Source organism: Netta rufina (assembly GCF_964035555.1).
Source record: "Netta rufina genome assembly, chromosome: 8".
In the NCBI taxonomy this organism is placed as follows: Eukaryota; Metazoa; Chordata; class Aves; order Anseriformes; family Anatidae; genus Netta; species Netta rufina.
This window is the reverse complement of record NC_140131.1, coordinates 9,926,387-9,943,183: the sequence shown is the minus strand read 5'-3', so window position 1 is coordinate 9,943,183 and position 16,797 is coordinate 9,926,387. Positions and strand designations below refer to the sequence as shown.

At 40.4% G+C, this 16,797-nt stretch overlaps 1 protein-coding gene across 2 annotated transcripts in view; it reads right to left on the bottom strand.

The window, feature by feature from the left end:
* The window catches only part of TESK2 (testis associated actin remodelling kinase 2), a 76,117-nt gene that overhangs the window by 5,170 nt on the left and 54,150 nt on the right, over positions 1-16,797 (bottom strand). For both annotated transcript variants that reach the window (XR_014618673.1, XM_084291235.1), the window contains exons 6-10: positions 10,620-10,702; positions 8,624-8,699; positions 6,880-6,963; positions 5,682-5,768; positions 1,950-2,085 (exon numbers count right to left, since the gene is read on the bottom strand). Coding sequence is in view for 1 of the 2 variants with exons in the window: in XM_084291235.1 (XP_084147361.1) it covers positions 1,950-2,085; positions 5,682-5,768; positions 6,880-6,963; positions 8,624-8,699; positions 10,620-10,702 (466 nt within the window). In the remaining variant the exon portion in view is untranslated. The remainder of the gene's footprint in view (positions 1-1,949; positions 2,086-5,681; positions 5,769-6,879; positions 6,964-8,623; positions 8,700-10,619; positions 10,703-16,797) is intronic.

Genomic DNA, 16,797 nt, shown 5'->3' with positions numbered 1-16,797 from the left:
AAAGTTTTTACACATACACAACACCACTCTTCTCCCCAGTGTATCACTGGTTTCAGACTTGGAGATTTGGCAGCCCTGTCCACAGGACCTTTTAAATGCAAAGGCAGTCAATGCTACATTTAAAGTGTTCTCTCCTCTTCATTCATACCTCAAACTGATTAAAAGTCACCTTGAAGAACCAAGCAAACTCAAATTCAGTTAATGCCATCTTACTTGTCTAGACAGCGAAACTGGACTGCTTCTGTATTATGTTATAATCAAATTTGCCACCCACATTATGGGAGATGCTAATTTAACACCATGACATTGTCTTCAGGAAAAAAGGGAAGGAAACTGTACAAAAATCTGAAAGGAACGAAGTCGTCCTTTCAGTCCTCTATGCAAACTCTGTTTTTAAGGGCTCCTTCAAACCTCCTCACTGCCTGTACACTGACACAACAGAAAGGACATAGAGTGGTCTTGGAGAAGAACAATTTGCATGTTTCTACACTTATCATCATGGTTTCCAGCAGAGATTGCCCATGATCTGTTGATGATACTGACCATAAAAGAAAGCGAATACAAAACAGTCACCAAAGAAACTGTGACATTTTCACCCTGATAGGAAAAGTCTATGGCCAAAATAAATGCCCTCCTGATACCAAGAGTTAAAATCATTCCAGCCTTGAGTCAGTAGATTATCCAGTACAGAAATTAGGGATACATGAGAATTTAACTCCAAGGAGTAGGAGTTAAAAAAAAAAAACACAAACTTTACATATTATGCGTATGCATGCAAATAAGTACGCACACACATACACAAACAAAATCTAAAGGTTTATCACTACAACAGGATGGGAAACTTGCAGTTGTTTTAGCAAAGACATTAACTTTTAGAGTGTTTGGGACATGCAGCTGCCACTGGCTCTCAAGGTGCCTCTGAAAAGCTGTGGTAGAGTAATAACAATTGAGTGGATGTAATAAAATGTTATTTCCTTTCGATTACCATTTCCAGAATGAGCACGTGGACTTCTGCTTTTTCCTTTAAATACTGCCACAGTTCAGTCTGTACGTGCTCCACTGAGGAAAGACTACGCAAGTCAAAGAACCACACATAACACTTCTCCAGAAAGATGCAAATCTAAGCCATTCTCCAAAGGCATAATGCCAGGAAAACCAAAAAGAACGTTTTGTTTTTTCACTCACACCTCTCAGGTGCTTTCCAGGTAGGGGAGAACTATCACATGTGCATGCTCCATGTGGTTTGAAAGAACTGATTTTAAAAAATATATAGTTTCATATATGCATCTATTGTCTGTGTAATATATTTGACTGTACTCTAAGTTTCCAACACCAGAAATCTACTACTAGAGAAGAAATCTCGGTCAGAACATGCCCCCACGAAGAAGTGATTGCAGTTTGCTCCTCACACCAGGGGGCACTAGACAGCTTTAGAAAAAGCCCTTCAAGGCCAGCATTCCCAATGCAATTCAGGGATTCATCTTTTCCCCAGTTCACAGTACTTCTAAGGTACTTTAGAATACAATGCATCTTCTCTGCTCTTCCTCCTGAGGGAATTTAAGTAACTTCTAAGTGTTACACATAAGACACACCAAAGAAATTATATACCAAGGAAATTATGTATATGCACTAAGAAGTAGCAGGGGCAAAGCAAAAGTTGATGAATTTTCATGTACTTTTAGCTACTTACATTCCCAAATGAACTCTAAATTTTACTTCAAGAGCTTGTGGGCACAACCTTTTGAGGCACTTTAAGGAAAAGCTGTTCTTTCCCAAATGACACTGCACAGTGCACCATTGTTCCAAAATCATTTTCAGACTTTAGGCAAAATAATTCATGAACTATATATAATACCACATTTATCTGAAATCTCAGTAGTCAAAATACAAAACCCTGTACTCTCTCGCTATTAGCCTGCAGCAAGTTTTGTGCAAATACAGACATTTACCTTTGGGTTTTCTTTCATTGTTGTCAAGATTCAAAAATTTTCTGTCTCTCTCACAGTCCTCATTTCTCAGCCGGTTCAAAGTCTCCTCCAGTGTTTTGACAATATCAGCAAATGAAGGACGTAACTTCGGATCCATCTGTGAATGCACAGAAATCAGATCGTTTCATGGGGGTTTGTCCATACTACTTAGTTTTGACAGACAGAAGGATAACTTGAAGGAACTGAAGAAATTCAAGATTGTTTTAAGAAGCATGTTACTATTGGAAAAAAAATTAAGTAAAGCAGGGGAAAAGTAGCGTTCTAGTTTACGTCTATTATACTTCTCACTTCATTTTCAAGTTGGAAAGATTCAATGATGGTGTATTTTATAAAGAAAAGGTAGCAAGCTATTTGACTCAGGACCTTATTTGTTTTAAAACATTTTCCACAGTTCAAAGATTTCTTTCTGTACCCCAGTTATCAGCCAGAGATTATAAAACAATGTAATTTCAAAGTCTGTGTGAAGCAATAAGAATTAAAACAGAGTAACTTGGTTATATTATTCTTTAGAAGTTTGTAATTCTTCCATCATTGCTTGGGGCTTTAATTAAAATCTACCGAATGGCATTGCTGATTTTAAAGTTTCAAATCTTCTATCTTTGCATCTGTTTATCAATCTCACTACTCAGTGTACCGGTCTGTCTTGTGAGGAAGCAAGATTGACAAGTTACATGAGAAAAGTAATACAACAGAAAAGACTATTTTAGCCCAAGTAAAATATTCTTTCCTCCGCCTCAGCCATCAGTATGTATTTATCAGTACGCATTTATTTATTCTCCCTAATAGAAATGCATCCCTAAACAAAGCCAAACATGACAACTGTAATAGAGAGCAAGCAGCTTAAATTAAGTAGTAATTTAGATGGCATTTAATCATTCTGAACACTCACCCTGCATATACGTTACAGGTTTAACTACCATAGGTAGCACTGTCTAATTATGCAGTCAAAAGTTAACCTCATTACACTGTTAAAGAGATTCCGCTTGACCTGACTGTCTCCAGCTCCCTAAAGGCTTTTTCAGAGCAGACAAGCCCTGACAGGTATCACCACCAGTCCAAAGGAAACAGCAGTGCTTTGGAAAGAACAAACCCCACAGACCTCCCTGATGCTGTCCTGCAGGTCCTGAGATGGATCCTTCTGAAGAGAACTGGTACGATTGGCAATGCTAGAACACCTTCTAGCAACACAGGGTAAAGGGCTACCAATTCCTACATACAGTGATAAAACAAAAATCACACCTGCTTTGAATTCAAGGACTGCAATTTCCTGGCATAGGAAAACATCTTTCTGCTTTCCCTATTTCACTGAAAGGGTAAGGCAGGGTAAAACACCAAAGCATATCCTCTGTACTCTGACAAAATCAATTTGAAAAAATGAGAGGGCTGTTGCATGCTGCAGGAAGTAAGAACAGGTCTCTGCCTATTTCAGCTTGTGCTAGGAAAGATCCAGGACAACAGCAGCAATGAAAAAGTGACTCAGAGCTACATTTGCCTCTTCCATCCTGATCACTCAGTTCCTGCTGAAGTGGAATAGAAGGTTCTTCCTCAAAGCTGCAGTTCCCCACTGCTTAGCTCATGCTCATAAGCCTTCTGCATGATCATACATGATTACATTTAGAAGCATTCATGCAAGAGGGCTTATAATTTGCTGGGGGAGCTGTAGGTTTCAGACTTCCTTACATGTACTCATTTTTAAAAACGCTTTGTAACAGCAAACTAAAGAATTTTTAATCCACTACTCATACACATCTGTTTTTACTCGTTTTCTTAGACTGCCCTAAACACATTTCCTGGCTGTAGAAAACTCCAGGGCTTTGCATATTAGTTCAGCTAATCAGCTGAGCTATACAGTTCACAGTGATTGTCAAGCCATTAAATAATAAAAAGCTATATAAAAATTACCACTCAGATCACCTATTACAGGAGTATAGCATGCTTAGGGAGATATAAGGCAGCCTTATCTATTTGCTGCCTTTTCATTCCACTAGGCAAGCGGTAAGGGAATTGCAATATGCTCCGCAGTGGAATCAGCATACTAATGGCTTGATCACAAGACAGTCATTTCCAGTTCCAGTTCAGGGAATGGACATTTATTATGCAGGAGACAGCATTTGATGATAATCAGTAGGAGAAAATCCTTTTTCTCTGAACACAAAAAAATCTTACATAAGAATATGAGACCAGTCACTTTCCCTTTGCTCATGAGTACAGTTCTACTCTGAATTTGTGCTGAAAAATTGCTTTGAATCAAGCACCATGTGTTGGATGCTGTATGATTTCTGGGGACTACAGCTGGGAGCTGAGGTTTCCACAGTCAAACCCTACTTCCACCCAAACCCTATAGTGCTCACATAGTCAAAACACTTCAGAAACATGAGTCAAGCATACCACTGTCCTACTGAAGTAAGCTCCACTGTACTAAGGTGAAATTAGAGGAGCAAAATAGCTCATCCAGACTAAGTTCCACAAACGTGCCTAGCATTAAATTATGCCACCTTGTGTCAAGAGCAGAAGTCACCCCCTCACCCATATTTTCACCTGAATGCCATTCTCCCTTTGAGCATGTGCACTTGTACTAATACAGTGCAAAGAGAGCTTGGGGCAAAGACAACTCTTAAAAGAACGGAGAGATGAGACTGCTTCTTTCAGCAGCAGTGCTGACATGAAAACAAAGCCTGAAAATCAGTAACAGGCAGGAATACAAAGCCTGTTCTGAGAGTTTTCTTACAAATGCTCACTAGGACATGGTGCTTTTGCTAATTACAGAATGGCTTGGTTGTGGTGTCTTGAGCAGAGCTTTGTGCAATAAGCATTCTAGAAGGTGTCTCAGTTTCAGGTGAGCAGTGACATTCCTAGCTTCATCCGAGTTTCTGGAAGCTCAGGTTCCCTTACTTCAGATTAAGCAGTTTACCAAAAGAATTAGTAACCTCTATTATAAGATAATTCACAGAAGGGATCCACTTCCCTGAAATTTTCATGCTGATGAGCCATGAAGGTATCCAGCATTATCATCCTTTTACTCAAATAACAAGAAGAAATTTACTCAATACTGCACACTGCCTATGGCCTTACTGATATTAAGTCATCTGTGTTTTTGGGTTCAAGTTATATTTCTTTTTTGTTGTTTTGTTGTTTGGTTGTGTGTGTTGTTGGTTTTTTTGTTGTTTGTTTGGTTTTTTGTTTGTTTTTTTTGTTTGTTTTTTATATACAATCTTGGGATTTACAGGGTTATCCCTCTTTACAAAAGGCAGCATATATAAACTTGAGAGTAGTTTAGTGCCTGCTCTTTATTTGCCTGTCCCCATTTTGTCCCCTCTGTTTATGAGAACAACTCAGAATTCTTTCTTCACAGCTCAGTAGGTCTGTACACAATAACAGCTGGATTTTGTCAGCCCGAGGGCCAGCCAGTGTCAATAACATACAACTGGTTATGATCAGCCTGAGCAGCCTGCAAGAAGCTGTTCAGTGTGCCAGACCTGTTTGTTTGGCATGACAGAACACGGAACAACAAAAGCAGAAGTCAGACTCTTTTGCAAGGAGAAAGGAAGGGATACAAAAAAATGCAAGGGACTCTCTGGGTTCTCAGAACGTGCACTGCTTCGGTCTCTTCTGTACACACTTTAAGCTCTATCTTCAAAATCCAGAGGGATTTAACTTCAGTTTTGGCCTGTCCCCTTCAGGTAAGGTACTCACGTTACAGCAGTTGAAGGCCAGCTGGAGGAAGTCAGGGGGACAGTCTCCCACCATGTGCTGGAAGGCATCATAATCTAATCCAAAATTCTGTACAAACAAGAAAAACACCATAGACAGCAGAGATGTAAGTGAGGTTTGCTACTGGCCCAAAATATGTTTTTAGAGGGTGTCCCTACATGGAATAACCATGAACACTACCCCCGAGCAGCCACATACAGTGGATTTTGAGAAAGCCTCATGCATACTCCAAACTGCAGCGTTCCCATTGGGATTTATTTGATACAAGATACCTGTAAGAGAATGAGCTGACTTCAAAGCCCATTCTTCTTCCTGGATTCAACTGCAATTCATTGCACTTGAAGTGTTGCCCATGTGGATCTGGAAGCAATATCCTACACTATCAAGTTTCACCACAGTGATTTTCATAGTGTAAATTAACAGCCTGCTGTAAAACCAGAGGCTTCACTATGATGAAAATTCACCAATTAAAGTAGTTAATTTTTCAGTACATGGTACTACTAGGCTGGTGTTACAAATTACCCAGTTCCTTAAATGCACTTCTATAAGGAGATCTGAAGGAAAGAAAAACAAAAGGATCTCTTACATATTGTGGTTCAAGACAAGCATTTTCAGAACTGGAGGTGGAAAGGCAATTTGGAAGACCCCTATGGAGGGCCAAAAGCTGCCTTGCAGATGGGACGCAGCCAAAAGGCAAGTGAAGAAAGAAGTGGCATCTCCTCTGATTAGTCAATTTTAGCCCAGATTAACAATGCTTAGTACAGTGTATGTAAAAATAAGGGTGAGCTTATTTTAGCTCCTGCCCCTTTCACAAGGCAGGGCTACTTAGAGGATGCAGTACGTCAGAAGTGCTCTGTTCTGAATCCAGCAAGAAATCTGTATGAGCTATCACACTACAAAAGGAAAGTCCTGCAACACCCTCAATGTTCTGAGGGTTAGGGACAGGTCTGGAGCTTCTGAAAGGACTCCTCCTGATGACTGCTGCTGCACAAAGTCTGTGTCAAAACATCTTTGAGGGAGCTTCTTACAACAGCATAGAATACAAAGGCCTGTTACAGGCTCTTTTTAGCGTAAGAACAATTCATCCTATCTTTGGCAGCAGTGCCAGAAGACCTAAAGGCCACCCATTATCATGGCATATTTACCACCTCCCACCAACACGATGAACGTAACCACTTACCTCTGTGCGAGGGAGATAGTCTGGATCTGCCTGTATTCTTGCTATAATCTCACACAGAATTATACCATAGGAGAACACATCCGCCTAGGAGGAAAAAATAGATAGCTACATGGATCAGCTATGAATACACTATTCTTATCTGCTACTGCGTTCCTCCTTACCCCCAACTGGTTATCGAGAACAACTAAACCAACACCACAGCCTTACAACCGCGAAGCAATTGCACTATAACTAATATTTTCCATGTGAAGAAACATATGCTTATAGTAAAACCCCACTGCAGCACAAATAGCAATGATGATTTTAAAACTCTTTCAAAAAAAAAAAAAAAGCTACTATTAAATCAGCAACATAAAAATATTTCCTTGCATAAAGAATGGTAAAGTTGCATTTGATGACTTACAGATGGGAGTAATTAAAAACATAGCCAAAATATGACATGCCTATGTATCACTGTGGTTAGAAAGAGGGGTTTAGAATTCACATGCACACAGCTTATCCAGAATATTAATGCTGCTCTTCAGAGAAAATGTAAATTTTTTTCCCCTTTTTCTCACAGTTCAGCACCTCTGGAGAAAAGAATCTCCCAAAGCTTGAGATACCTACTAACATTGTATACCCGCCTCCTTTTCCATTGAAATTTCCATGCTGCTTAATAATCACTTATCTGGGTATCCCTGGAGCTGCACAGTTCCTCAGATTTCCACCCACCTGAATTTACCAAGTAATAAAATGTGGGAAAGCATACAATAAAGGTCTACAGAACAGAAACTGGCATCCCTCAGCCTTCTGGTACAAGGCAGGCTTATATGCTACCTTTCACACTGCTAGAGACCTGCTTCCTCTTTAGCCTCCCATGCCCTAGGGTCAGTGAAGAACGTGGCACCATATCTGGGTACTTTATTATTAATTTAGGTCAACGGGAACTCTCAAAGCTTTGAAATAGTAATGACCACATTTATCACTGAGGTTGCTACTGCCTTCCTCTACGTTTCAAGTACCAACAATTAAACAGATATTGACTACTAGCTAAAAAAAGGTACAGGATGTGGGCTTTATCATGAAAAGTTGCTCTTGCAGGGCTGAACTACACTGTGTTTTAGAGAACATCTTTGCACATGACAGAGAAAACCCTGTGTAAAGAACAACTTGATAGAAAAATACTATTTCTAGAGCCTAGTGTGATCTGATGCTCCACTAAAAGAAACATTTTCCAGTGCCACCAATAGAAAAAAAAAAAAAGTAAGAAATACCTTTGGAGAATTTTTTTTTTTTATCCAGGCACATCACCTTTGAGTACTGTTGATTATTATCATTATTTTTAATTAAAGTAATTGTACAAATTTACAGACCTCTTATTTTTTTTTACCAAGAGGTCACTAACCCATTGTCAGGAAAGTAACCACCATCAAGTATCACCAGACATTTCTCGCAAGACCTGGTTAAATCAAGCTGTGTTAGGTAGACAAGTCATTATCACATTTTTGCACATGGGGTGTTTCAGAATGGAAACAGCCTAACAGTGAATTATGCTAAAGGTACTTCTATTTCTGCTTAAGAAACTATTCCATGAATTACAACTATTAGCTGTTCGACTCACACTCTCCCTCAGTCTGAATGACCTACCTAGTATAGGAATGTGACAAATGAAAAAAATAACAATAATATTATGGAAATCTTAAGTCTTGTATACAGATACTGAAAAGAAACAAGTGACAACTAAAGTCTATTTACATGTACCAACCTTTTCATTGTAAGGTTCATCTCTGAGAACTTCTGGTGCCATCCAGAAGGGTGACCCCACCACTGGTAACTTTTCACTATGTGTAGACGTAGACATTGGAGGGTGAGCAGCAGGAGGAGAGGAAAGAATAATCATTAATGAATTAGTCTGATTCATACATTGCTATAAACTTCCTGTAACTGCAAGCATCTGTAGAAACTTCCACCGTAGGGAAGTCTATACAAGTGGGATACAAAATACACTGCATTTTACTCTAATTTCCTCCTGTAGTTACTGGAACATTCAATAGCAAGAGAAGGTGAAAGAGAAAGCAGGCCTAGGTCAATTGCCCAACATATTGTATTTCCAGTACCTAAGTGCCCGAGCTTCCCCCAGCCCCCCAATTGTTTTATCTTCAGGTCACATATTTCAATAGTTTTGTTTTCCAAACTCTTGGCAGAGTGGATTCCTTCATCTATGTTTAAAAAGGCTTGTGGAGATCAGTTTCTGGCTAGATGTCAAATTCTCTATTCATTCAGCAGGACATGCAATTATCCCTACATGTATACCTATAGGCAGCTCCCAAAGTATTCAGTATAGCCTGCTCACATATTTTGTCAAATAAAAAAAGTCAAGATTAACCAAATACATCTTTTAGTAGGGAGAAGTTAAAAGTACATAGAATAGAGCTGATTTGACATCTCTGCAATGTTTCTAATATGGCTGAAGACTACGGTCTTAAAAAAGGCATCAAGCTTGTCCCCCAGCTGTCCTTGAAAGAACACCTACAAAGAAAAGGCCTCTGAAGGCCTCTAAAACCATAGGTTGCTAGCCAGAAAACTGGAAAAAATATAACTGCATTTGAAAATGATGGTAAGGCTAGATCAGACTGAAAGTGTGGCTGCCACAACACTTTCATTATCTTATTTAGTATCAAGACATTTGATTTAACTATTACTATACTCAGTTTTCAAGACATCTTAAAATTGGGTATTAAAACCACACTGATGTCTTCCTGATTCTGACGGCTTCCTATTGATACAGTTGAAGCTTTCAGAAGAACCTTAAAAGGTAGAGATTCCACAGGAGCGTACAAGATACACATTGACTACGCTTATCAGCAGTTTGGAATTAAATGTTCACTTTGTTAAACTTTCAGATCAATATTTCACCAACATTAAAACAAGCCTTCAGACCTCCCAAGCTATAGGTTTAGGATACACGCAGTTTAAAAACAGTGCATAGCTGGGATCAACTTTTATTGTTTACTCTGCAGTCAGAAGAGCTGGAAGGCTTTTATTTATTTTACACTGAAGCACACACTGGAGAATATTTGACTGCACATTTAACAGTCAGAATACTCTGAAAGACAAGTCAATATACAGATGAGAGGACAATTAAATCCTTGTCCTTGACCTCCCTATCAGAGGGAGGACAAGAGGACTATTGCAAATCATGACAATAGCTTGTGACAGTCACCTCACCTGTGCACTCCTCAAATGAGTTAAGTTCATAGTTGCATCCCATGGAGAGGAAAATGCTGAGCTACTGTTAAACAGTATTAATTTTTATCTCTCTTCTTTATCAACCTGGATCCTAACTAACACAGTAGTTAAATAGAAAAATAATAGAATGCCACTGAATGTTGTTTAGAAAAATGGAAAGGAGCTAGAGTTGTTTGGGATCAGTAGACGACATTTATTATAAAGATCATCCCAAACCAGATTTTTTTTTTTTTTTTTTAAAAACAACTAAACTCCCTAATACCTGCTTGGAAGATCTACTGAAAAACTTTACTCCCTGGAACTGTTTTTAAAAATAAACTAAACACCACTAAAATAGAATGAATGATAACTATAACACTGGTCATCCAGCCTGCAGTTCTAGATCAAGACCAATTATGCTTGTTGCAAGTTTTGTATCAGAATGCAGTAACGGGCCTGGGGACTCGGCTTAATAGAGCTTGTGACCTGCAAGCACATTGCAACTCTCCCTACATTTTGATTAGTTCACGTACCTGTGATCTGGAATTTTCTCTGCTAAACCGAAGTCTCCCACTATTGCTGAGTATCCGTTCTCATCGTGTTTTATTAAACAATTCTGAGGGGAAAACAAACAGATTGTTATTGTCTGTGCATGAAAACCATATACCATTTGTTTTATTTTAAATCTGGAACAAGATTACAAGATATTGTTTGGAAGACATTTGTCCATGAGAAGCTTTTCTCTGAAAGCAACGACCCTTCTCCTCCCCCCTCCCCCCCTGCACAATCACATGTCTGTCAAACTTAAGATGCTGCAAACAGTCTTACACTTAGTTAATAATCCACTTAAAAACTTGCTGAGAAAGCAGGCGGTCATAGGCAGCACATACCCAGCTAGGTCCTAGCAAGAATTAAGATGATTTAATTCCCTTACTGTTCAAGTATGCAGTACGTGCTGTTTGCTATGACACCTTCAGTTTCCTTTCAGATTCTGAACCTGACCAGAATACAAGGTTATCAGAACAATGGTTGTGTATATTTGTGTATATTTTGCTATATTAGTTACTTAAAAGAAACTTTCTGCTTTACAACGGATTACCATCAGAAAATGCAAGATGTTGCAGAGTCACACATGCTTTTAAAGTCTCAAAATCAAATTCTTTATTCCACAGTACACCATAAACCTGATTTAAGCGAAAACAATAATAAGAAAAAGCTGTCAATCTTTTCCTTTCATATGCCCCCTCCAGTGTCAGGGGAGAGGGCAATTTAAGGACACACAAATAATTCTGGTCTGGCAGCCTCACATCACATGCAGGGTATTACCAATTTATATTTGTTGTTTTTATTTACAACTCTGACATATGATTTGACCATTCCAGTACATTTTTTCCCTTCTGAACAGATGAATTAAAAGCTGACTCCCTAAGTTTTTCTGTCCTATAAAAAGTGGGGCAAGACAGAATTCACTCCCTTACACATGCCCTACTCCACAGCCTTCTGCAGGCGGTACAATAGCAGCGACAGGCGGCAAAGCCACTGCTGACTCCTCCATGGTGGTACCCTGCATTAATTAGCTGAACAGCAGGAAACACTTTCTGCCTTTATTGTGCTTGGCTGTACAAAAGCCCCTCACTGACCCCAGAGTATTGGCATGTCTGTACAATGCAGCTACCAAGGAAAGCGAGTCCCTTGTCTAAAAGATCAAGTTCAGGTCACCGCTGTTGACAGATTCAGAGATGGCTGCGGCTCAGGCCACGCAGTGAGTTTTCCTCCTGCCAATTAAAAGGTTAAGGGAGACACACTTGCAATCACGTAAAGAAAAGGCATCCAAGCCTCCCGAGGTGCAAAGTTCTATTTGTTTAGCATGACTCAAGTGTAATAAGTGCAATTACTTTGGGGATTCATAAACGTGGACAAAGTTAAAGCAACTGCGCTTGCCCAAAGAGCAGCAAAGCTTCTCAGTTATGGGCTTTGTTATCTCCTATCAAAGAGCACATTCATTCAGCTCGCCTCTGTTTAAACATTTGCTTGCTGAAAGTGGACTTAAAACTGAGAAGGATAAAACTTTTTTTTTTTGTAAAAATCTTACTCAAATGATTCAGCCGTTGGGCATTTGGGTGCGTACCACAGAAACAAGTCTGTGAGGACAGCAGAGTTCTCATAGCGTACTGGAATGCTGACCCTGATATTTCAGTGCATAAACCAGTTTATTTTATGACATGGGTTGTTTAGCAATTAAAGATGATTCATAATTTGTCATTTAAAAAAAAAATCTGATTCAAAAGAAGTTTACTTTTAAAATCTAGCTTCCCATCTTGCATTAACTGTTTACATTTTGTTCATTTTGAGTAGCAAGAAGGCAGGAGTTCATTTCACCACCTGAGTGCTGTGTATTAGGGTTATTCCTCCAATAAGGCCTGTTTTGCAAAGATGTCAGAGAAATATTTTATTCAGACCAAGCACTATTTTCAATATAACCAAAAAGCTGTAGAAACAGTTCTGCTGAGCATGAGACTCATAATAACCTACAGGGCTGCTTTGATAACAGAGGAAGGCTTAAACACAACACAAACCTGACAGACGATTTTCCTTCTCAGCAGCACACAATCACATCCCATTTGACATCCACACATTACTGACTGAATACAAGCAATCCTATTCCCCCCCGAGCCCCAGGCAGCTCTCAGGTACAGCACGGACCCGTTACATGAGTAGATTATTCCTGGATAAAACATAAATTAAACCAATAGAGCAGGCAATCTAGCTGCCACGTAATGCTACCTGACAGCTCTGAGCTCCTTCCCAGATGAGCCAGGCTCCCCTTCAGCACAGACCTTTTGGGAAATCAAGCAGAACTGACATGGACATCCCACCACACCTGCACACTCCTTCCGCTCCAAAGGTTCTGCCAGCGAGGCCAGGACACCCCCCCAATGCAACAGGGGAAAGCCCAGGGCTACATTTTATAAATGCTCATCAATTGTTCTGCTGTAGGGGGCTGCACTATGTTAAAGGATGTAAATAAGGAAGCTGAACTATTTGCTTTCATTAGTGGAAGTCTGGCTTTTTTTCTGTATATGAAAAGTACTGACTGTGAGTTTGAATTCATTAGGGTAAGTGCAGGAATGACTTTTTACCTACAATTAAATCAGCTGTGAGCAGGTGACATGCACCAGACAAAAAAATACCAGGATCGCTTTAAGCGCTCACTGTCGCAAAATTAAACCAATTTAATTCAACTGGTGCAAATTTTGATGTAGCTAAGTATCAATTTCTTGGAACCAAAATCAGTAGGACAGCCTTTGTGTAGATACTAGCGTGATTAGATGTCACCTTTCAAGTCCATAGTGCTCATTCAGGAGAAAGTTTTGCAGGTGGCGATGCTTCACTGTGCTGAGTGTCTCCAAGTGCTCTAAGGAGGACTGCCAGCACCACCACGCTCCTCCACCAGCCTTCCCATCCTTGTAAAGCTGTCACCCAGCACTGCACCAAATTCATAACACGGACAGTTCAGTCACCAGATTTAGAATGCAATTCATGAAAGGGAGACGTACACAGCCTACAGCAGGTGGTAACTGGTAGTTATGTGCAAACAGAGAGACATTTTTAAGCATTCACATTCTGCTACCAAGATAAATCAGGATCAAAAAAGGGACAGAGCTCCATTAGAGAGCGAAAGGTTGAAAATAACTTGAAAATTTAAGCTAGAGGTGATATTTTAGTAGGAAAAACACAGAGCATAACGCGTTGTTTCTGCTGACAAATTTACACTTCCCAGTTTATACAAAAAAGAAAAAAAGTGCATCAATTCAGTAATTAGTTTAATTGCTGGAATTTGGCACAGAGACACGGGAGTTCAATTTCCTCTCTAGCATAAAGGACAGCTTCAAAATCTGCCAGTGAGACGAAACGTCAAGCAGCTTTACAACACGGGCTTTAAGAAAACTTGTCTGACTTACTAGTGCACTGTTTGTATAAGCTGCAAGGCAATAAAACACGAAGACCTTCTCAAGCTTTCTCCTTGGACCTCTACATAAAGAGGGATATTCTTTCCTTTGGCAGCTCAGACGGTCACAGAGGGCAGTATTTGACTTCAGCTGGGTTCTTGATGTTTTCTCCTCCCCAAAACGGGGACCCCATCGGTCCTTCCTGAGGCAGCCTCTTAATAAAAGCAGGGAGTTCTGTACACGAGGCCTGAAGAGTTAACGGAGCTGTTTATGCAGAGACAGATGTGAAAGCACATAAAGCCCCCTTTGTGTGTTACAGCAGCTTAACATCTGCTTTGCACAGCATAATCCTGCTAAGATGAATGCAATATTCTACTCTCCCTTTTACACAAACAAAACCGAAAATAGACTGAAAAGTTTCAGAGTTAAAAATAAGTTGCTTAGATGAAGAAACCTCATCGTTTTGTTTTATGACACACGAGCTGGACTCCTCAGAGATCTTACTGCACTCTAGAAAGGAGACATACTCCTGATGTACTCCTGATGTGTCATTTGCAATCCTCTGATGACTGTTACTGAATTAAAATACTTAAATGCATCATCTGTGTTTAAAAAGCCATGTCTTAGCAGAAACACCACTGACAACTTAATGTGCAACAGGAAGTTTACTATACTGTACATGTTTTTATAACTAAAACCAGTAAGTTTAAGGGACAGGCTCCATTTTGGTCTCAAAGTACCACTAAAAGTTTAGTGTTAACATTAGAAATAAACTGTAACAGCTTTTTTTTTTTAGTGCAAACCCTCCTGTGCTGTGCAAAATATCCAGGCGAGAGCTCAGGCTAGCACAAAGGGGACTTACAGAAGCAGCAGCAAGTAGAAGACTGGTCAGACAAAGGTTCTGTTCATTGCTTGGGGTTTGTTCTGTTTTGAACACTAAAACAGCACACAAGGTAGGGAGTGAGGGGATGTCACTTCCAAGCCTGAAGGCAGTGAGTTTACCTTATATCATGTAGTCCACAGTGACTGCTTACACACATGATTCTTAACTGAGCCTACTCTTCTCTCCGTGAAAGAAGGGCAAGGCATTACGCATTTACTGTGAAGTGAAAGCCTATGTTGGCAGGAATACACACACACACACACACACACATGTATATTGGCCTAGAGATCAGAATTCCTCCATAGATTTTTATCATCAACAGAGCTTACTTAAAGCTGCTCACCACCTACTATTGATTGTAGGACCTCGCTTTCAATCACACCCAATTTTGGAAAACCAAAAGGCACACACCTACCACCTGCAGGCTGGGAAGAGCCAATCCATCCAGCCCGACCCCCTGACAGACCCAAGCTGGGCTGTTGCTGTCACTCAGGGCAGACCACGCTGATCAGCTACAGGAGCCCGTGCCCAGACCCTGAGGGCAGAGCTGCTCACAACCCCACAACACAGGTGAATGCCAGCTGCCCAGCCAGCCCTCTCCTCCAGCAGGCTCTCCCGCTGTGACAGCGGGGCAGCAGGAAGGGCACAAGTGTGGTGTCAGGCCTGACATCCCCTGGGGGCTGCCACATCGACCATACTGACCTACATCTGCTGCTCGTCACCGTGCTCTCCCTCTGGCTTTCTGCAGTAACAACATCGCTCTGCTACCATCCACGTGGTGCAATGAGGCAGGGAGAGATCATCCTGCCATATACTAATTGTCCAAAACAATTTTCAGTTCTAGATTGACGGAGGATGGTTCTTTTTCCTTCAAGCCTTTATGCATCCAGTACACGTACACATACATTGACACTCCTGCAGAGAAAGTCTCAGTTTATAGTTCAGTCAAGGCAGGGAAGTTTCTAGAAAAATACCTTCCTCTTCATCCCAGCCAACTCAGCATCTGTCCTGACTTTGTCTAAATCCTTGTCTTTACCCTCATGTGATTAATGAAGTCCTCACATCAATTCCTAAAGCTCACCAAAGAAGCACAGTACAGAACACTACTGAATCTACCCTTATCCAGTCCAGATCACAAGCTGTCCCCCAGGGACTGAGCCTCTCAAATCTTCCTTCACCTTGCTCAAACGTTGACTATTTACTGGTAAGAACGGAAGGCAACTCATCCCATCAGCAGTACAAACCTGGTCAAATACAAAATACATTTCCACTAGTAAAATTCACAAGTACCCTGGTGCTTAAAGTCTGGTGTTTCATCTACTTCACCTCCTAAGAAGAAAACAGGCAAGGGCGTACATCACTTCAATAAATAAAAAATAAAACTGAGGAACTGGAAGACATTACAGTACCACCAGCTACCCGGAATGCAGCTGGTGACAAACTTTTATCCACACACACACACACACACACACACACACACTACCTTTAGTGCGAAGACCCACCCAAACACAGCATAACCACTTGTAAATTCTTGCTGCTGGTGGTGGCGGTGTTAAATAAAAAATTAGACAATCCCCATTTATTTATTTTAAAAAATAACCCTTACTACTTTCTGTGGCCACTGATGTGCTTGCTGGTACACTGAAACCATGCACCCCCCCCTGCATTTTCTAAACAATGGCTTACACCAATTTAGCAATAGATAACATTGAAGCATTGTTAGGGCAGCTCCAGAGAATGATATGTAATCATGCAAAGCTCTGAATAAAGGCATTCACGCTCAGGAAATGGATTTTCATAGGACTGGCCACCACAGCATGTGTTTATGGTAAATACTGCAGGCGATCTCCTTAGTTACTTTGGTTCTTCCCAGTAACT